The sequence below is a fragment of the Lepidochelys kempii genome, chromosome 21 (assembly GCF_965140265.1).
Source record: "Lepidochelys kempii isolate rLepKem1 chromosome 21, rLepKem1.hap2, whole genome shotgun sequence".
NCBI lineage: Eukaryota > Metazoa > Chordata > Testudines > Cheloniidae > Lepidochelys > Lepidochelys kempii.
Genome location: NC_133276.1, coordinates 6,178,316 through 6,201,037, shown reverse-complemented (window position 1 = coordinate 6,201,037; position 22,722 = coordinate 6,178,316). Strand labels below are relative to the sequence as shown.

The 22,722-nt window shown below is 43.1% G+C and overlaps 1 protein-coding gene across 10 annotated transcripts in view; it reads left to right on the top strand.

Annotated features, from left to right (window-relative positions):
• The window catches only part of SRGAP2 (SLIT-ROBO Rho GTPase activating protein 2), a 210,410-nt gene that overhangs the window by 107,667 nt on the left and 80,021 nt on the right, over positions 1-22,722 (top strand). For 9 of the 10 annotated variants that reach the window (XM_073319746.1, XM_073319744.1, XM_073319742.1 and 6 more), the window contains one exon: positions 2,253-2,415. In XM_073319746.1, the coding sequence (XP_073175847.1) occupies positions 2,253-2,415 (163 nt within the window). Of the gene's footprint in view, positions 1-2,252; positions 2,416-21,768; positions 22,556-22,722 lie in introns of those variants that run through there. The other variant, XM_073319749.1, reaches the window with a different exon arrangement.

Below are 22,722 nucleotides of genomic sequence, written 5' to 3'. Positions count from 1 at the left end.
TACATTCAGCAGAGGTGCCTTCTCCACCTTCAAGGTCTGGGAGCCTGGGTTGGGAGGGTACAGTCAGCAGGGTGATGAACAGTTCCTGGCTGTCGGAGAATGGTTTCTCTGCTTACGCTATCTTCAACCTCATCGTCCTCATCCCCAAAATCCTCGTCCCTGTTGCGTGAGACTCCCTTGCAGGAGTCCACATACAGGTGTGGGGTAGTTGTAGGGGCACCCCCTAGAATTGCATGCAGCTCATCATAGAAGAGGCATGTCTGGGGCTCTGACCCCGAGTGGGCATTTGCCTCTTGAGTTTTTTGATAGGCTTGCCTGAGCTCCTTAAGTTTCAGGCGGCACTGCTGTGGGTCCCTGTGATAGCCTCTGTCCTTCATGCCCGTGGAGATTTTTTTTCAAATATTTTGGCTTTTCACCTTTTGGAATGGAGTTCTGATAGCATGGATTTGTCTCCCCATATAGCAGTCAGATCCAGTACTTCCCGTTTGGTCTATGCTGGAGCTCTTCTGTGATTCTGGGACTCTGTAGTCACCTCTGCTGATGAGATCTGCATGGTCACCTGTGCTGATCAGCTTGCCACGCTGGCCAAACAGGAAATGAAATTCAAAAGTTCGCGGGGCTTTTCCTGTATACCTGGCCAGCGCATCAGAGTTGAGTGCTGTCCAGAGCGGTCACAATGGAGCACAGTGGGATAGCTCCCAGAGGCCAATACTGTCGAATTGCGTCCACACTAACCCAAATTCGACCCTGCGATGTCTATTGAAGCGCTAATCCCCTCATCGGGGAGGAGTACAGAAATCGTTTTTAAGAGCCCATTAAGTCGACAACAATGGCTTCATTGTGTGGATGGGTGCAGGGTTAAATTGATCTAATACTGCTAAATTCAACCTAAACTCGTAGTGTAGACCAGGGCTTGGTTGTACATTAAGTTAATATCTTGTAAAATATGTATAAATATTGAATTCATACTACAAACCATTTCATTTACCAAAATAAAGTCATACAACATAGGGTAAATCCGCTTTATTTTAACACTATCCAAATTCTCATGGGGAGAGATGGGTTACGAAAATATGTTTTGGGGGGTCTTGTATTTCAGTGTATTGGCTTAGAGGAGATCCTTAAGTTTAGACACTTTAGGGAGAAAGAGTGGGGGAGGAGTGTAACTTTGCTGAAGATTCAGCTACAAATAGTGGGGAAAAAAAACACTTGAAATGCATTTCCTCATGCTGAAATTGAAGAATATACGATTTGCTCTCTAGTTAGTAGTTCCAGAAATTGGAGTGGGCTGTAGGACAGAGCAAACACGTGTGTGAGGGATGGGAAGGAGGCGATCAAAGAAGCAGCATGTGCTGTATCTCCGAATCACTGTAAACCAGGCATAACATGTTCTGCTCTCTGCTTCTGGAAATAAAGATTCAGTCAGAAGATGATTTGTCCAGGTGAGGGCAGTGACCTGGGAGGTGCTGAATTCTTTGTTGAATTAGGGTAAGGTAAGCAATAATCATTCACTGTTCTGTGCAACCAGCTTGGCTTTGTTACAGTACTATGAGAGGCTTTAGACTTCCTCAATACAGAATCGGTCCAGAACACGTTTTTTATTAAAATGAAAGTTTACTAGTGCAAAAGCGTCATTATATTCTGTGGCTTTTTTTCCTATGTTCATGCTAGGGACAGACCTATGCTAGTTTACTGAACACTTGAAACATTATTGTTGCCGCTAGGGTTCTTGAACAGGTCACCTGACCATCATGTGCAGAGGACTTAATCTCTTTGGGTGAGAAGCATGTTAGACCTGGGTAAGCGCTGCTGAAGAGGTACACACCTGTTGAATGTGTGTAAGAAAACTCTCTCTATCCACATTTGTCAGAGGATGTGCTGCTTGAATCTGGCTGCTGGCTACTAGCAGCTTTGTGTAAACTTTGTGCAGTAGGTAGCATTACTCTGATGCCAATGTGGATGGTGCCTAAAGCCCTGGGTATTTGAAATCTGCTTACACTGTAGACCAGAAACGTGTCTATGGATAAAGCTTGCGCAGTCCCTTAGTCTGTAGCTCTCTCTCTCCCTGTTACGGGTATCAAAATTCACACACACCTTTTATAAGACACGATTCTTGGGAGCTACATATGGTATGTTACAGTAGCTACACTTCTGGTGTGGAACCTACAGGATATGTGTTCAACTGAATGATTTCAGCCTGCTTGACCTAAAGTCCTGTCCCGCCCATTGTTTCCATTTTGCATTCCCTACAGGAAGGATCAGAATGTCCTGTCTCCAGTCAACTGTTGGAATCTCCTCTTAAACCAGGTGAAGCGAGAGAGCAGGGACCACACGACTCTGAGTGACATCTACCTGAACAATATCATCCCTCGGTTTGTCCAAGTCAGCGAAGACTCTGGGCGACTCTTCAAGAAGGTAACAGCATGCTGCAGCACCCACGTTTCCTTTGACCCTGTAGAAAACAAAACTTCAGGTGTCTTTTCTGCTGTGACTCGCTGACTAGCAGGTTTGCTATTCTGTCTGCAGCTCTCAAATCTATTTTCATCGTACACAATTGTACTCTGACCTCCTGTGATCGTTGTGGCTTGAGGATTCTCGTAAAAGGAATCTGTCAGTTCTTTAGTTTAGTCTGGTGATTGGTCTCAGTACAAGGGTAATGGAGTGCAGTTTAGTGGCTTGTGATATGCTGGAGGTCAGGCTAGATGATCTGCTGGTCTCTTCTGACCTTATACTTAATGGACTTGTCTACACAGTAGGTTAGTATATAACAAGTCACAGTGTGAATCTGCAGCACACCAGTTCGCTGAGCACAAAATCGCCATGTGGAGAGAGGTACAGGTCAATGAAGGTCTTAGTGTGTGGCCTGAGGCTCTATGACTAAGGTTCATAGATCCAAAATAGGGCATGACTCTCCTTTTTACCGACTTAAAACACGCATGAAGAATTACATATACTTTGCTTTAAAACTAATCTCTTAACTTCAATAACAAGAATAAGCTGCCAACACTCATATTACAGCCTTCCAATAATAAACCTGTGTCTGCAAAGGAGAGAGTTCTGTTAAACCTATTTTGGATTTTCATTTTGCCAAATGATGAAGAAAACCATTTTGAAAATTAGATACCTAACTGTCCTTTTGAAAACCAGAGGAAAAACGACAGAGAAAAAAGCATTTTTTTTTAGGCATGACTTCTCTCACGAGCATTTGGAAATCAGTTTGGACAGTGGGAGTGAGTGGCTTGTCTGTTAGGAATTTATAGGTGTCCAGTTGATGAAACATTATGTGGAAGATTTGGGAAAGCACCTTTAAACAATAATGCACTGTCTCTTTTGAGATTTTTTGATGGTTGCACCATCTGGCTGGTTAACTTCCTAAAACCAGTGCAGGTTTAAAGCGTTTTCTGTCTCGTGGGTGTCTTGATGCTTAAGAGTTCTTTCCATTCTAACAAAGTGGGAAGAAAGGGCTGCAAAGTTTATTGTGGCTAGCTAAAGAATAATTACACAGGCACTCATCCTGTGCAGTAACACTACTTGTAGGGATACAGATGAGGACAGTTTTGACAATACTTCCTGGCTGACTTTTACATATCTGTTTTTTGCTTTGTGGTCCTAATCGGTCTTACGCTAAAATCAGTGACACAAGTTGTGTGTATGTGACTTTAAAATGTAAATCTATTTAGGTGAAATCTTGACAGTAATTGGGGCCTTCATCAGCTTTTCACTGTGGTCTTGACAGCTGCTTTAAATGTCTTAAAAGAATGTGTTCTGTCACTCTGAGCATCCATATGTGCTTTTTAACCAGTGAAGAGACTCCATGCAGTGTAGCAAGGTTTAGACTACTATAAAATGCACAGCATTTTGCTATTGTATGTAAAATGTTGTCCCTTCAAATGCATTTTTTGGGATAGGGTAATCTTGCATTCCCATGTTTGGAAGCAGTCTTAGTTGCTGTATTATGGAGGCTTTTTAGGTAGGGTGGCAGCTGATTTGTGATGGCATGGAAATGGCAGCAAGTGGTATGCTCCTTTTGAGTCTGTTTACTGAGCGTTAATGCTATTGCAGCAATATATAGGAGAACGTCGTCTGATGCAGAAAATTCAAGACTATGAATGACATACTTCAGGCTCACGTTTTCTTGGACTTTTTTAAGGTTTCTGTGTTCATCAGGTGCCTCTGAAGTAGAGGTGGAATCATTGATTGATTTTTTCAAGTAATGTCACAGCAAGACCTTTTTTTGAACTTTTAAAACTTTTTGGTAATTAAATTAGTTGATTAGATACTTACTTGGGATTATTGAATGCCAGTTCCACTAATCCTTCCATAGGATAAGTAATCACTCCTCTTCAGGTTTTAACAGGAGTTCTGCAGGAACAGAGTGGCTGAGAAAATGCAAGGCTGAGGAAGTCCCAGCGAAGCTGATAAACTCTCTAGTTTATCTAGAAACTGACATTCTCAGTTTCAGCCCTTTCATCTCCTATGCAAACATGTTCTTACCCTGTTCTGTTTTAGTTAGATCAGTAGGATTTGATTTTTATTTTGTGTGTATATTAAAACAAAAAACAAAACTTGGCTTGTTTCTCAGACTGAGTGGAAGCTTCTCAGTCTTGTGAAGATGGGAGCCCCTCCATGTCAGAAACCCCGACTTCACAATTTGGCTTAATGGTAGAGCAGGTATTTGACAGAACCTGTTGTGTTTATGCTCTGTTGCTAGAAAGGAAACTGGCATTCCAGCCCTATCCAGGGAACCTCACTCCTGAGCAAAATGGCAAACGTTAAATGGAAAAGATTAGACTGAACTCAGAACCACTGGATATTGCACTCTTCATTGGAGCGGTTCAGCTTCCTGAGCCACAATCAATCTGTCAAGTGTGAACTAGCACAACTGCTGATAAATGCTGGAAATAGAAGTATTCAAGCAGATTTGTTAAGTGGGTTGTAGAATCTCTTCTCTGTTCAACAGTTAAATGCAGAGTCATGGAGTTCAGCTGCACTCTCATGGGTTTTAAGATATTACATTTTGTATAACTAATAGTACTTAACATGTGTATATAATGCAGTATGTGGTCCAAGAGCTGCACAAACAACAAATTAATCTTCCGAATAAACCTTTTCAGTAGGCAGGCAAGTAATAGTAAGCCCTTTTGACAGGTGGGGAAACAGACAAATGGGTGAAGTGTCTTAGGCAGAGTCACACAGCAAGTCACTGTCGGAGCCAGGAGGCTTTCTTTACTCTCGGCCACGTGGTCCATTCTTCCAGACCACGCTCTCTCTAGTTTCTAGGCCTTTGGAGGCACAGAAAGGTACTGAGTGCATTTATGGCTCTAAAACATTTTTAGATGGGATGCTGTCTGGATCCCTACGTAGTTGCACATTCCATATATTGATGCATATAAAGGTGTTCTTCAAAGTGACGTTCAATCCTCTGCTGTGATTACTGGGCTCTTCAGTGATGTGCCTATCTTCCAGAATTGTGCATGAACTGAATGGCGGCTCGTTATTAGCTAGTGTCCCCCATCCATCAAAAGGGAATCGTAGAAGAGTAGGACTGGAAGGAAGGGACCTTGAGCCGTCCTGCAGTTCAGCTCCTTGTGCCACGGCAGGATCAAGTAAACCAAGAGCATCACTGACTGGTGTGTCTACCTAGTCTTAAAAATTTCCAGTGACAGGGATTCCACAGGCTTCCTCGGAAGCTTATGCCAGAATTTAAGTATTCTACTAGTTAGAGGTTTTTTCCCCTCATATCTAACCTAAATCTCCCTTACAACAGATTAAGCCCATTATTAGTTGCCCTACCTTCAGTGGATATGGTGAATAATTGATCATCATCCTCTCTTTAATAGCTCTTAACATATTTGCAAACTGTTATCAGGTTTTCTCTCTGAAGAAGGGGCCGATAAGAAGGCAATTGCCAGGAAGTGGCTCAGTACAAGGTGTGTGGCGGGGCAGATTCTCTTTGGGAGCAAGCTACCGTTACACAGAATTTGGAAACGGTAACACTCTGCACCAGGCTTGTATCCGTACTGATGAGAAACTCAGGGAAGACTTTTTTTTCCTCTTCCCATTTAAATTGAGATTTCTTCTTCACACTTTTGATGTAGTGGAAGTGGCGGTAATAACAGCAGAATGCGACGGCAAGAAAATCAGCCTCATTTTAGCAGTCTTAAAACAGACCTCCTTTGTCGAGGCGGTGCAGGGGAGATAAGCTAATGAGAGGCCCCCCCACCTCACCCCCCTCCTCACCCAGTGAAATCTGCCTTTTTGAAGGGAGCTTTTTAATTACAGACGCTATTAGCTTGGTTTATTGTAAGGACTTTTATTTTACGGTTTGTACTGGAAAATGTATCCATTGGGACAATACTGCCAGTCTCTCACCTCATTTGGGACGTGGCTGCCCTTTCATTTGTGGCTCAAGTCACACAGTAACACAGTGAATCTGTGGTGGAAGCAGAGGTGTTTACCACTTGATCATAACTGAAGATCATAGAAAAATTTAAGTCATTCTCATCACTTCAAATGCCATCCAGTCCATGTACTTTGTCTTGCATATAAAAAAAACCTGTGGAAGGACCCTGACGTTCATTAAAGCATGTTCTGTTTTACAAGGGCTGTTTGCTTTCTCCACCCAGGGGAAAGAGATGTCTTCAGAACTATGGCTATGCAAGGTTGCCAGCACCTGCAGCCTTGCTTGTCTATGAAACCTTGTCAGCTGGACAAAGGTGCTTTCCTATAGGAGAAGCGATGATTCTTCTCTTGAAGTAAGAAATGATTTAGAAATGCTGCAGATGGAGTTAGTCCTCCCTACCTATGAACTGTGTGTGTGTGTGAGAGAGAGAAATATAGACTGAGAGCCATACCAAATTTGTAAACTTCATTTTGTGCACTCACGTATTGCTGCTGTTTGTGCACACGTGATGTAGTCTCTTCTGAAACTTGAGCATGTGAAAACATGAATTTTTGCATGTTTCCTCCAGGAAAATCATATGGAAAATACCCATTTTTCTTTCTTTTGACAGAAAGAATTCATTTAATGGTAGCAAATGTTTGGCCTGTGGCTAGCTGTGGGGAGATTTATGCCCAGGAATGACCCAGTAGATTGTAACTCCTGCAGTGGAATGTAGAGAGGGATGTGTTGTGGGTTGTCCTAATCTGCTTAAGATAGAGGTAATGGAATTTGGAGCCATGACATTACAATTAGGGTTTAGATAAGAATTTGGGTGACAGTCTCTGATTCAGGGCTTTATAACTTAAACCAGCACTTTGGGTTGTACCCAGAAACAAACAGGCCATAGAGAAAGTAGAGCCTGCTGTAGTCATCTAGCCTTGAGGCTACAGAGGCTTGGATGGCTGTGATAAGGTCCATGGTAGAGACAAACTATCACAACAGCTGGCCCAACAATAGAAGGAAAAAAGTCATACTGTCATGGCTGTTCGTGAACCCTGGAGCAGAAATGGATCCCATATAGAAGAGTCCAGTCTTGCTATGGAATAGAGTAGCTGTGACATTTTTGGAAATGTGGATTTTGTCTCCAGCTGCTAGAAGTAGGTGTTATAGCCCTATGGCAGAAAATCTGCAAGCTGAGACAAATCCTACTGTGTTGCACTCAGACTCCTCTGTTACAAAAGGAAGGTGTTATAAGAAGGATGTAGCATTGCTAGCTGTCAAACCCTGTTGACTTCTGTCCCCATATCTACTTGAGCAACACCATCAGAGGACCCAACCACACCATCAGGGGCTCATTCACCTGCACATCTACTAATGTGATGTGTGCCAGCAATGCCCCTCTGCCATGTACATTGGTCAAACCAGACAGTCTCTACGTAAAAGAATAAATGGACACAAATCAGACATCAGGACTGGTAACCTACAAAAGCCAGCAGGAGAACACTTAAATCTCCCTGGACGTTCAATAACAGATTTAAAAGTAGCTATCCTTGAACAAAAAAAAATTCAAAAACAGACTTCAAAGAGAAACTGCAGAGCTACAATTCATTTGCAAATTTAACACCATTAATTTGGGCTTGAACAGGGACTCGCTGACTCACTACAAAAGCAATTTTCCATCTCTTGGTATTGCCTTCTCCTCATCAGTTATTGAGAGTGGACCACATCCACCCTGACTGAATTGCCCTTGTTAATACTGGTTCTCCACTTGTAAAGTAACTCCCTTCTCTTCATGTATCAGTATATTTATGCCTGCATCTGTAATTTTCACTCCTTGCATCTGAAGAAGTGGGTTTTTTTACCCACGACAGCTTATGCCCAAATAAATCTGTTAGTCTTTAAGGTCATTGTTTTTGTGGATACAGACTAACACGGCTACCCCCTGATACTAAATGCTGGCATGTTTTTCTTTAATATCAATTAATTTCTGAAATTCCAGTAGTGATTATACTTCAGTTGCATGTAGCTTTTCAGACGCTGTTGTTTTTAGCCTGCAGTGTTGGGCTTTGCTGTGCCATAGGAGGACTGTGTGGTCTGGCTCTAGGTAATGAGGCTTTTCTCTCCATATCTTAAAATGAAGAGATCCCTTTTCAGGGCTCTGATATGATGTGAAGGGCCTTATTTGTTGGAGAACTAGATGGAAAGTTGCCAGCCACTTCAAAGGTATCTCTGCTGATAAGGGGAGTCAGATTTACTGCCAAAGCCAACATTCGAGTGGTGTCAGACATGCAATGTATTGCTCGGGTTTCTCACTGCCAGTCCTGTTTGTTTAAACACTGAGTACCAGAGTGTCGCGTCTGTGTGCAATGGTGGTCTTGGACACTTGGATGCAACCAGCAAAAAACAAGGAAAGCAAAGGATTTAACAACCAAAGGAAGCAAAATTTCTCTTGCTTTGAAAAAAGGTTGTAAAATCGGAGCACTTCTAGAGGAAGAGCTGGCCAGATATACTCTGCTCAGGTCGCTCCAGTGCAGCCTCTTTTGGGCAGCAAGCTTGAAAGTGCTCCAGGTTTCCATACTTAGCCTCCACACTTGCAGCCCAGCCAGTCCGATGATGGAGACCGCTGAGTGATACTTGGGCTTCTCCTCCACAAGGCATGAGACCTTGGAGAGTGAATAGCAGAAAGAATAAGGGAAAGACAGGGCAAATAGCCAGGTGTAGGGAGTTTGCGCAAGTCCCAGCTTGAGTGGAGAGTAGCAAGAAAGACTGAAGAGAGCCTGGTGGAAAAGGCTCATTGAGGATTCCACTGTTGAATTGACAGGTTGATGAAATGGAGAGGGAAGGGAAAACCTTCAGTATCTCTCCTTTGTTTTTGTTTCTTTTAATTGACAGGAAAACAAAATTGGACAATTTGTGTGTGAGAGCACTCTGTGTAGCTTGAAAGCTTCTCTCACCTGAAAAAGTTGGTTTAATAAAATACTTCCTCACCCACTTTGTATCTCTAATATCCTGGGAGCAACACAGCTACAGCTATGCTGCATACATGAAAACAAAAGTAGCTCAGCAAATTCAGATTTTTCAGGGGCTCTTGATTTCCTGCAGTAAGGAAATCAATAAGGGCCAGATGCACAGCTGGTGTAATATTGACTTCAATGGAGCGACGCCAACTTAGAAAAGCTGAGGGTCTGTCTTTTTAAATGTGTAATGCATTGAGTGGTTTAACCATACCGTTCTACGTCCGCATGGTGCATTTTGGTCCTCCGCTGTGTATTTTGGAGAGATTCACTGAACATTGCCCTGCTTCAGTGCCCTTTTATCGTAGGGCTTCTCTGCATGGTCCTGCTGTGTGGACTGCTGGGTGTGAGCGGCGGCATGTACGGAAGTGTTACGCTGTAACTGCCCCATGTAGGCCCTGCTAGCGTAAACTAAAAGGTACATAGCGGCAAGGAGTCCTGTGGTACCTTACAGACTAACAGACGTATTGGAGCATAGGCTTTCGTGGGTGAAGACATGCATCCGACGAAGTGGGTATTCACCCACGAAAGCTTATGCTCCAGTACGTCTGTTGGTCTATAAGGTGCCACAGGACTCTTTGCCGCTTTTACAGATCCAGGCTAACAGGGCTACCCCTCTGGTGCTTAAAAGGTACATAGTTTGTTAACTTGGTCCCATTTTAAACAAGCCTATGGTAAGATGCACCAGGTTACCTTATGGTTTGCAGTAGCAGGGTCTACACAGGGCAGTTGAAGTGCAGCATGTTAGTGTGCTCTGCAACTCAAACCTGTAGTCCACACTATAGCTCAGTGGTTTGAGCATTGGCTTGCTAAACCCAAGGTTTTGAGTTGAATCCTTGAGGGGGCCATTTAGGGATCTGGGGCAAAAATAAGAGACGGTGCTTGGTCCTGATGTGAAGGCAGGGGCCTGGAGTCGATGACCTTTCCAGTTCTATGAGATAGGTATGTCTCCATATTTAAAAAAAAAGAGAGCAAGCGAGAAAAAGACCACAAGCTGAAAAATGCAGCCAGAGACTATTTTGTGTTGAGGGAAAATTTTATGTTCTAAATAGAAAGGCGCCTGACCCTGCGGCCATTATTCATGTGACTTAGTCCCATTGACTTTAGTAGGAATCTGACACACACCCCCACCCACCCACCCCCGCCAACTTTCTTGGAGCTGCTTGCTTGAGTAAGGGTGGTAGCATCCGTCTCAAAGCTGTATGTGCAATTTCTATAGGAAAAATAACAGGATCTATAAGAGAATAGCTGACCATTCTCTGAATAAACCAAACCGAGTGGAAATTCTAGATCCTATCTGGCCATAATAGCAACAAATTGGTGCCTCTTGGGAGCGAGTTAAATTGTTTCTATTCTTCCCATAATTAACGACGTAGCCCTGTGTTTAGATACCATAGGGCTTGGATACGCGAGTCTGTGCAAGCCTGCATTTCCATTCTGATCTTCAATGCCTGTCTTGGGAGAATGTATGGCTTTGATGTTAGGTTCCATTCTTGTGCAGACTCTCTTTGATTCCCTCGATCTTTGTAGTAGGCACTCCTTTGATTACTCCATGCTTATCCTTGTTGAGCATGGCCTTTTTAAAAGAATTTTACACTCTTTTCCATTTGAGTTGGTTCTCTTCCCCCGCCCCATTCTCTTTATCCCCTATCTGACCCTTGGTTTTTACATGGAACCTTGATTTCTCTGCATGGTGTAAGCTTTATATTTCTGGTATGGTTATCAGATTCTCTCCCCCCATTGATGACTCTCTTTAGTGGGGTCCCTTGATATTATTTATACATGCACTTTTGAGAAGAAACCTTTTCCGTTTGGTCTCTTTAATCCCTAGTTCTCTGCTGCTTGTTTGATGTGTCTTCCCTCAAAGCAAACTCATCTCTTGTGTTTAAGGAAAACCCCTTTTTTATAGAATACAGAAGTCTTAGTTTTTATCCAGTCTCTGGACATATTTTTCTCGAGTACTTCCAGCTGACTGCCTTTCTGTAACAAAAACGTCAAGTTATTGAGTGTTTGTGTAGCTGTTTCTTGGTGCCATAATTTGCTTCACACTCAAATGGATGATCGGGTAAGTTATCAGCAGAGGTGGAAGCAAAATGTTAAATAAGTGTTGGGAATGTATCTCAGTGAGGAAGCCAAGTTAATCTAGTCTGCTGCCTTCTTCAGCACCCACTTCCTTCACTAGAGGCTTGCAGGATACAATCTCTGCCTCTTCCCATGATCTTATTTCCTGATGCTTATGTAGAGGCCAAATTACCCTTTTAAAATAATACACCAGTATTTACAGTGAAAGCATAAAATACAACAATATCACTGCTGCCCTTTCCACTGCATCACACTTGAGCAACCTGTCTTCATTTCCAAGGTCCTTCACAGCCTATCCCCAGTGTAACTGTCACCTCTCAGATGTGATCGAGATGTTGACGTCCGCCAATGATAGCATCCTTCATGGCCCTCTTGTTTTAAATTTTCAAACAAGTCCTTACGCGCTTTTTCCTGTGCTGCCCCTCACACTTGCAAGTAGCTCCCCGTAAACGTCTGCAAGGCTGTCATTTTCCTCCAATTATTTCCTTAACTCATTTGCCATGATGCTTAGAAAAAACCTTAACAGTTGGCCTGCTGGTGTACTGAGACCACTGTCTATCATTCTGACCAATATTCTCATTGTTTCCTTATGCTTCCCCACCTGCATCCACCTGTGGTTTCTGGTCTTACATGTAGATCATAAGATCTTTGGGGTGGGTACCACCATCTTGTTCTGTTTGTATAGCACTGACCACAATGAGATCCTGAAAAATGACTGGGGGTTCCTATGTACTGCAGTACAAATAATTTCAACTGTAATCTCTTGGATCATTATTCTAGTTTGACACCACCTAGCAATAATTCTGCCTGCAGGATTCTCTGGACTATTCTCTAGAATAACATTTTCAGAACTTGTGTTATGTACTCTCCTGTTGTTCTGTTCCTTTATCCAGCATTGCTTTTAAGAGACCACACTTCTGCTATGATTTTGCTTTTAAGTTGACTTCCATTCTTGTTGGAAAAGCTTCATCATAGCAGACAATGGCCCTATCAATAGGCCGTTCAGCTGCATCCCACACCATTATGCAGGAAACCAATTTGAGATGCACACAGGATTTAACTATCACCATCCTTGTGTGGTTTAAGTCTTTCAGCTAGGCTTATACCAAGATACCAGTAGGCAATCCGGCCCCAATTATAGACTGTTAGATGTCCCGGCTTCCTGCAAATCTTGTTTTGGGAATATGGGATTCCTTGTCTAATAACATTCAGTCCAGTTCCATTCCCATATTCAGGAGGCCGGAGGAAGAAGTGTATGGAATACTAGAGTGTGTGGAAAAACACAGCCTGATAAGTGAGTCTTGGACTCACTTTACCTGTAGTGCTTGAGTGATTTGCTCGTGAAAGGGGCTTCGTTCATGTGGTGCACTGTATTTGATGTGAAATGACAATCCACAATGAGAATTGGTCAGAATTCTGGTAATCTGTGAAGCAGTACTACGCCATTAATTTTCTTAAAAGGGCACTTGCCCAAGACCTGACATACATTACAGTTTTGTCCCTAAGATCTTATGGGAGCCACTGGGAAACAAATCATAAATATTTTTAAAGTTTAGCATTTGCAGATACTTGGCTTGATTTATTATTTAATTTAAGGTTAATATGCAAACCATCAAATCCTTCTGAAGCTAGGTCTCCACACCCTTCAATCCAACTCTTTTATTTATAGATACAGATAGTGAAACTGTCACTCAGGGGTGTGTGTGGAGGGGGGGGAATATATCAATTACATGTTCACTACTACATGCCACGGAATCACCTTCTGCCTTACGCTCTTCCACGTTACTTCTGTTACTAATGGTACTGCTGAACGGAACCGGCAGGAAAATAAATCCTGTTGTCTTGTTACCATAAATACACGAGTGGTGTGGTAATAACCATGTTTGTCAAATGAGAGAGGACAAAAACTGTAGTGGAGAAATCTTACTGTCCTAATTGTAACGGTTCATACCCATGAGAGTAATTTCTGATGGAGCAGTATGTGATTATTGAATTGTTTAACCCTCTCCCCATATTTCCAAGGGCAAAGTTCTGTTCTGAAATGACATCAGTTCTGAACAGTCATTTATCTCTCATTAGTGGAGTTAAATATCTCCGTCCACGTTCACATCCCTCCCTCCCCCCCCTCCCCCCGTGGGGGGCAAGTTTCCTACCCCACTTATTTTTCTTGGAAGAAACTGCATTGAAGGAGAGGCACTGATGGAAATTATTTGTATGTGTTGGCATTATCAAAGTGAGCAGTACATCTCCACTTCTGGGCAAGAGAGATTAAAATGTTTTCTCTAAACAGAGTGATTACTGACATGCTGTTCGTGCTCCATACCAAGTAAAATATAACAACATGGTCAGAGTCCATTGCCCCGAGTGAAGCACTGTAGAGCTCAAGGCTATAGTTAAACTATTTCCGTTAGCTCTGTTTCAGGCTGCAAATGCCGTTCCTGTCTGTGGCAGGGGCAGTGAATGTGCTGCAGTCAGCCCTTTTCAGTGTGTGCAAAATGAGTCTATGACTATGACATTTTCTTTCTTTCCCTGTATTCATACATGAAGCCTGTGTTGTCTCTTACTATAACAATATGCCTCTCGTTATCTAACCTTTGTACATCAGCTTGGATTCAGGTCAGCTAGAGACTAGCTGACAGCATCTCTTAGCCTCCGGGTCAGTCATCCAGCTGTGATGTCTCTAGTCAGCCACGTCAAGAGAGATTTCTCATAGCAATTTGAGAAAGGACATCGAGGAGAGTAGGTAGGCCAAAGCTATCGTATGCTGCAAGGAGATTGCATAAACAGGATTACAGGACATTACTTCAAATATTTCAAAGGACTTCACAGGCTCCTGGTGAGGCTTGTGATCTCGGCAAAGAGCAAGTGATCTCAGCCATGAAATTGTTTGATTTATTGGAGGTTGGGGACCCAAAGCCTGAGACTCGATAGCCCACTGCTGAAGACAGCAAAAAAGGAGCAAATAGGAGCTATTGGGAAATGAAGTTTATGATCCAAAGAGTGGAAGTGGCGATGTTATGATATGGCATTGCCGCAACCCATTACGGTTGCGAATGGCTTTTTCACAGCCTGATGTTTTCACCAAATAGGATAAATTCCTCCTTGCTAACATAACAGTCAAATGAAGAATGTATCAATCACTACTGCCGCAGGTGTGGAGACCCCTGCGTCAGTAAAGGACCCTATGTAGGTAAAGAATGAACTATTGCACGAATGATGCAATTATATTGGACCACTGTGAAGTTATATACCATTAGTTTGGTTACCCCCATCATGTGGGGCATATATTTTATCAAGAAGCTTGATGTCCGTGATTTTCTTTAGGCTCTAAGCCAGAGAGGTTACTAATGGAACAGCAGGAAAAAACCTTAGGAGATCTTGTTATACGGGGCCATGCGATAATAAGTAAACAAACCATACATAAAAATGGTGACGAATGGAGTTATATAAAACATGCACAGGCAGTCTATAGATTGAATACATGCAGCATTTCCGAAGAGCAGACCTGTCAGAAAGAGACCCCTCAATGACAAGTGACAAAATAGCCTAGGCCAGGGTGGCCAACCTGTGGCTTCGGAGCCACATGCGGATCTTCAGAAGTTAATAAGCGGCTCCTTGTCTAGGCACCAACTCCGGGCCTGGAGCTACAGGCACCAACTTTCCAATGTGCTGGGGGGCGCTCACCGCTCCACCCCTGGGTCTACCACAGACCCTGCCCACACGCCACTCCTTCCCCTCACCCTACAGTGCCCTCGCTCCCTTCCCACCCACCCCCCCCCCAAGCCTCCTGCATGCCACAGAAGAGCTGATTGGGAGGTGCTGATCGGCAGGGCTGCTCGTGGGTGGGAGGCCGCTGGGAGCTGATGGGGGGCTGCTGATGTATTACTGTGGCTCTTTGGCAATGTACATTGGTAAGTTCTTAGCTCTAACCTAAAAACTTAGGCTCAGGTTACTCCCCCCCACGCCTAGGCTCTAACTTGACAAGTATAATGTGTTACAGGCAGTGAGTAAAGCATTGAAAAGTGCCTAAGTCACCTAGGCACTTCTGCACAATTTTTACCCGGCGTGCCTTGTCTGCATTAGATTTTTTAAATAGTGTTAGTTAACATCCCACCTTCACAACTTTGTCTAGACAAGGTCTTGGAAGTCCAAGAACATTGCTGTTAGACTTCTGGAGCTTTAATGATAACTAAGGCTATGTTTATGTCACGGAGGTCATGGATGCCACAGAATCTGTGACTTCCAGAGACCTTCATGACATTCTCTGCTCCAGTCCTGGGGGCTGCTGGACTCTGGAGCTGGCAGCAAGTGGGTCCCTGGCAGGGTTTCAGCAACGCAGGGGGCTGCAAGGTTCCAGTGACAAGTAACAGACTCCTGAGGGGGCCCTCCTCAGGATTCCAGTGACAGGTGACCTTGCATGGGGAAAGGGGGAGGAGAACGCCTTGGGCAAGCGGCTGGGGGTGTCCCATTTTCTCTTTGGGGAAATATGGTCATCCTGCAGCTTCTAGTGGCCATGGGCAAAGTGGGAACCCCACAGCTCCCAGCCATCATGGTGGCAGGGGAAATCATGGAGCTGCTGCAGCAAAAGTCACACACAGGTCACAGCTTCTGTGAACTTCTGTTCATTGCCCATGACTTGTCTGTGACTTTTACTTAAAAATAGCCATGACAAAATCTTAGCCTTAATGATAACTGAAAAGCTATCACCAAGCTGTTTTTGGTTTAGTTTTCACTCTCCATTTTTAAGTATTTTCCTGAAGTTAAGTGCTTGGTTTCTGCAGTGTTTTAATACTACCCTTGTCTATTTTTCACTTTAAGGAGGAGAAAGATGGTCTCGTAATTAAGGACCAGGTTTTAGAGACTGCGGACTCAGGTTCTAGTCTTAGCTCTGCCACTGACTGCTGTGATTTCAGGCAGTGGAGTAGAATCATCTGTCTTAGTGTTTATGTCCACCCATCACTGTTGTACGTGAGCACCTTCCACATAAACCCATTGCAGCATGGACTTCATAGGATGGTTATTTTGAATCCAAGAGACTGTCTTGCTGTCCGATTGTAGCCATGTTGAAAAGGTATGTTACATTCAGGGCATAAAATGTTGACAGTCTTCTTTAACACTTATTTACCACCACCCTAAATATTTTGAAGCTCAGGTTGTAATGTTCAGTGGAATGCAGAACGGTCAAGTGAGCATGATGTAGATCCCAAAAATGTCTTGATTAAATTAGATGGGGGCTAGGAGATGGAACAAAGAGCGTTGAAGCTGGTGCAGAATTCTGAGAATTAATGTTCCAGTTACATGTGGCATCGCCCTACAGGTTTGCCCGTGGTTCAGACACAGCCCCTTGTAACAAAAGATTGTGTGTATGCGCGTGTGTGTGTGTGTGTGCGCGCGCGTGCGCACTTGTGGCAACTCTCTTGGCTTACTTGTCCTGGACTGAAAAGGATGTTTGGGATGGGCAGCTTGAAAGGAAAATGCCTATGTTGCAAGTCAAGAAAGCTGATGACAGTCGCTCTTCTAATTTTGCTGAAATTATTTTTTTTTTCTGGTGGGTGCTGGTTGTCATTTCTCAAATACAAAGAGTGTGGGGGTGGCTTTTTTGTACCCAGTCCCTTTTTCCTTCACATCCTCTCAGCAATGCATATCTTTACAGCAATACAGCTGAACCCATTGTGCTTGGCACCCCTTCTTCCCACTTCCCCAGTCCCCGAGTGTTCGGTGTACTTTTCATATAATGCCCTTTTCCAGAAAGAATGTAAATGCAGTTCACTGAAATAGGTGACCTCCCAGGTCAAGAAGACAGAACTCATTGTTTCTTCTGAATTAAGATTTGAATGTGGAAAAACACAGAATCTACCTGAAATGTCACTAAGCTAATTAGAGGGTGACATGGGCACTCTTGTTGGAGCTATTATTACAGTTGGGCCTAAATATCCTAATGAGTTTCTAAGTTCTGCTTAAATTTTAGTTAAGGCTTCCTATAAGATTGGTTACAACTTCAGGCTTTTAAAACGGCAAGCATCTGGATAAAGCAAACATGCATGTAACTTGAAACCTTTCCATCCTATCCCCATCTCATACACTGTAGTCATAAATATTTTTGACCCCTGCACATCTGACTCTTTTCTTTGAGGTATAAGTATGGATTTTCAGCTTGATGGCTCTGATGATCATAAGTCTGCTGCACAATGGGATATCGTGTTAGAAATTCTCTTATGCTTTGCTTTCTACTGCAGGCATTGCTTTGTCCTTGGCTAATTGGATGTTAAATTCCTTCTTCCTTCAGCTGTCTTTCTTTCCATCAAGAAAGTAAATGTTCATTGATCAGCAATGGCAACAGCATCACCTCACAACCTGGAACTCAAACATCCAAGGCCGAAGGCATGCCTCTGTTTCCTGTTATGTGCTCAATATTGGGGTAACTGGGAGAAATTCTATCGCTAGTGTTTGATAGGAGGATCAGACTAGATGCTTTTATGGTCTCTTCTGCCCTTCAGATCTGTGAATCGTATTCTTGACTGTGTCCATTTTGGGCCACCAAGATACAGCCCAGGTGCATTATTGTTGGACTCCTGTCGTGACTTCACTGTTGAGGTAAACATTACCTCTGTTGGTTACAAGAGATTTGTTTCTGCCTACTCTGCTAATATTCAGCATCACAGAGATTCTCTCCATAGTGAGCTCTACGCTTATATTTGCACATATGTATATTCCCTGCGCTTTGTACCATATATTAGTACTGTACATGCATGCGCAGCCTCTCATCCCAAAGGCTCCCAAGACCCTATAAAACTAACAATCAATTCACCCACCATTGAGAGGGCGCCAGCTCTGGGAAGGCAAATGGCAGCTGTTTAATAGCACATGGGAAGTGAAAAGCTAGCCAACTGGAAATGCATCCTGCCTCCCTAAACTTTCCCTCTAATTACCCAGGTTGGACGTTTGACAACTGCCTCTGTCGCTCTGAAGAGTGCCATGGGATCTTTTAATAACCACAAGTGGTCAGCGCTAAGTCTCATCTGAAAGAAGGCGCCTCCAGTACTACAGCACTCCCTAACGTTACGCTGGAGCACTGCCTCCGTGCTGGGAAGGAAGAGCACCTGATACTGAATTGCCAATACCATGTTCTGTAACACCTGGCTCTTCCTTTTTTTCTTTTCTCTTTGGGGGCGGGGCTGGGCGGAGGAAGGGGATCTCATAACCGGGTTTCTGCCTGCTTAGTGGTGATGCCTGAAGATATCAACAACTGGAGAGACTGAGAACTCCTCTCACCGGTCTTTCCATCCATATCCCTGCATCATGTTCAGGAGGTGCCTTGAATTAGCAAAGCTTCTCAGCTGGTGTCATCAGTCTGTTAATGTGGTGAGGTTTGGATCAGTGGTCTCTGATCTAGAAGCACTCCCAGTGGCTAGACCCTAGAATGCCAGTAATGTTCTCTCTCTGCTTCAGGTCCCTCCTCTTTTAAAGCATTCACTCAGCAATTTTTGCCATTGCCTGAGGCATTTCCTTTTGTCCTTGCCATGCTGTGACTGCTCTATTTCCTGCAATACATTGTTTTTCCCCTCTCCGCTTCACAAGTACGGCCAGCTTCTAGGTCGACTCTTTCAACTCCATTCCCTCAGCCTTATGCAGTGGAAATTGTACTGAGAATAGCATTACATTAGGATTGCCACATTGCACAGTTCCTGAAATGATTCTTGTTTTCACAACACTGATTTTTCTTATCTTCATTTCCATGCTACTTGCTCCAATCCCGTTAAGTGTGCTGTTTCTTCCTTCAGAGCTCATTTGCAGGGCTAGAATTTTGTTTGCTCTTCTGTTTCTTCTACCCTCTTCTCCTTCACCCTGAACTTGCATCCCCAGGATGTTCCGGCTTAGGTGGAGCTTGGGCTCTCAAGCCCCCCGCCCCGGATCCTCTGTGTTTGGGAGCCAGAGCTCCAGCCTGATCTGGAAGATCCACATTGCTAATTTATCACACTAGCTTGAACCCTGCTAGTGCAAGTCTGTCTGCCTGACCCTCGCTCCTAGCTGTACTCCAGACATATCCTTGGTGGCTTCTGCCTCCTCTTAATTAGTTGCTTCAACAATTCGTCCAATGAATGAGCAGTTTTCTTCAATCAATCAATAAATAAATAAACAATAAGAAAAGAATTGGGTGAAAGGAAGATGGCTGGGCCAGTTAAGGCAATTTAACCAACACACTGGTGGTAAAGCTCTTCCAGTGTGAAAAGATCACTGTTCGGGGCAGTTAGAACAGAACCAGCCATTCGATTTCACTAATAATTCTTAACATTAAGAAGAAGAAAAGGAGTACTTGTGGCACCTTAGAGACTAACCAATTTATTTGAGCATGAGCTTTCGTGAGCTACAGCTCACTTCATCGGATGCATATGCATCCGATGAAGTGAGCTGTAGCTCACGAAAGCTCATGCTCAAATAAATTGGTTAGTCTCTAAGGTGCCACAAGTACTTCTTTTCTTTTTGCGAATACAGACTAACACAGCTGTTACTCTGAAACCTGTCATTAAGAAGAAGGCAGTCATAAAATCCTTACGAGCCTGTAGCTGCAGAGATGGCAGCATCTCTAGCTTTCCTTGGCTCCTAGTGATTTGAAGGAATGTGGGGAATATTATTGCACAGTGCCTTGGGGACTGCAAATCATTGATCCTTCTTTCTTTTTTTTCCCTTTCACTTAAAAGGCTACCACTTGAAGTAGAATACTTGTCTTTTGTCATGGCTCTAGCTGAAAGTGTATTTTCTTAGCAGTCCATCTGGCCACCCAGGGATGGGGTTGGTGTGGTGAGACTGGAACACGTGAAAATCCAAACCATCTGAACTCAACTTTCAGACGGCTCTGCTTGTTTTGGTTTAAGAATATTTTTATTAGACTCACAAGTGAATAATGTAAATTATTTTCACGTAAGTACATTATATGCCAAGACACGGATTAGGTCACAGGGGTCATAGTGAGAACGTTTAAAAGTTTACATATGTCAAAATGAAGGAATGGAACAAAATAATAATAATAGTTAGATCTGAAGCAAGAGGAGAAATTTGACACAGTAGATGGCCTCCTAAACCTGCTTCTTTTTCAGAAAAAGTCTCCCTCTAGGATTTTCATATGGTATTAATCACTATAGTATCTACAGCAAAAGACTGTGTCCAAGTACTTCGTCATTTTTTTAATACCTAAAACTTCCCTTAACTTGGCACATAATCTGTGTGTGATCTCAGTGACCAAGTATGTGCCCAATTTCGGAAACACTGTATGCTCCTTGCAGTGTTAAAATAGAAGATACAGCAGAATGATGAACCGTTAGACGACACGTTCTCCTCCCTCTTTCCCTGTAAATCAGTATCAGTCCTAGTAATTTGGGCTATATGTTTTGACCACGAAATCAAGGTCCAGGTAAGTGTATACTATTTGGGGGGGGGGGAGAAGGGGAGCAATTAAAAATAAGGTAGTGGGTAAATTTCGGAGTTTTCACTATAAAAACGTTGAACTTGTGTGAGCTGCTTGACCTCTGTGGATATGATAAACTTTTTTGTTGAATCTTGTGGAGCATGTAGGGTCAGTCAGACCAGTAATGAAGTTCCACAGACCCACACCTGTTACAGCTTGAATCTAATAGCGCCCATGCAAAGAACATGAGAAGTCCACTCATGAAGCTATCAGACGTGTACATTCAAGGAGAGGAATAAGGGAATTAGTAAACCTAAGAACCCTGTTTCTGATCCCCAAGACTGTGTGAATGTAGCAACTGGGTAGGAGTCTCATTGAGTGGAGGTCTGGGGGGAAGAGGTCCAGTTCATGTCGAAACATTCAGAAGAAAGGAAGTGTGAGGTCAGTGCTCAGTGTGTTTTTGTTTATAACACTTAACATTTTACTACCCTATTTTAAAGGTGGTGGGGTGGGAGAGAACTGTGTGTGTTCTCCCTAAGAAATGTTGAGTGATGCATTTCCAAACCTTAATAACTTAATGTTCTTGGCGTTTTCATAGGAAAAAAGAAAAGGAGTACTTGTGGCACCTTAGAGACTATCAAATTTATTTGAGCATAAGCTTTTGTCCAATGAAGTGAGCTGTAGCTCACGAAAGCTTATGCTCAAATAAATTGGTTAGTCTCTAAGGTGCCACAAGTCCTCCTTTTCTTTTTGCGACTACAGACGGCTGCTGCTCTGAAACCTGTTATAGGAAAAAGACGCTCTGTATTTTAATGTCCTATAAAAGAGAGATTACAGCACTGTGTAGAAGCAGTTATAGATGAGCTCCCTGCTCAAGAGAGCTTACAGTCTAGTGATGGTTTTTAAAACGATTTCAAGTCCTCCTTGAAGCGTGGCCTTTGTGTAAAAATGCAAGTAGAGCCATGAGTGTCTTCCTCCCTATCCTCTAACCTAAATATGGCCAAACAGGCTGCTCCTTTAACTGGTGGTGGGAAATGTGAAAATTGCTCCAAGGCTTCCAACTTTTGTATGCCGAACTGCAGCTGAGATATAAACCCCCTAGAAAATTGGATTCTGTATTAAAAAAGCTGGTACAATTTTATCTGTAGAGACGTGAATGGTGCTGCTTTAAAACCTAGTGAATGGGAAAAAAATCTGGATGAAATTACCTCTTGCCACATGTTGAAATAGATTGAATCACCTGTTAATTAAAATAAAAGCAGAATCAATTATTAGTTGCATGTACTGTGGGCATGGCTGGCTTTTGAATGAGAGTATGGTGGTAGTGGAGAGATAGAGGCATTGTCCTCTTACTCCATTTACTCCTGCCTCCACAAAATACGATCTGGATGTGCTTCATTTTAAAACCCTTGGAAGCGAAAGGGTTCAGTGTGGCTTAGCTCCCCTCGTGTGTCTCTGAATGATCACAGCTTTTACATTACAGATGGAAGAATTAAAGTGTTAAGGATTAGGCTCGGAGTGCTAAAACTGCATTTCAGAGATTGCTGCTGCTTTTAATACTGATATGTTAGAGGAACACAGCTCTGCAAGAACGCTGGTCCCCAGGAGACCACCGCAGCAGCCTGAAAGGATGCGTGGCCTAAAGGGACAACAACTACTGATGATCCTTTGCAGGTTAAAATCCTGCTGGGAAAGTCTTTTCGATTTGGCTGGGTTATAAGTACCAGGGCTACTGTTAAGCTCCTAATCTAGACCATTTCAGGCAACAAATAGAAGGATAATGTCAAAAATTAAAATAAAAAGACTTTGCCCACAGCAAATTATTTTCTTCCCTTTAGTGT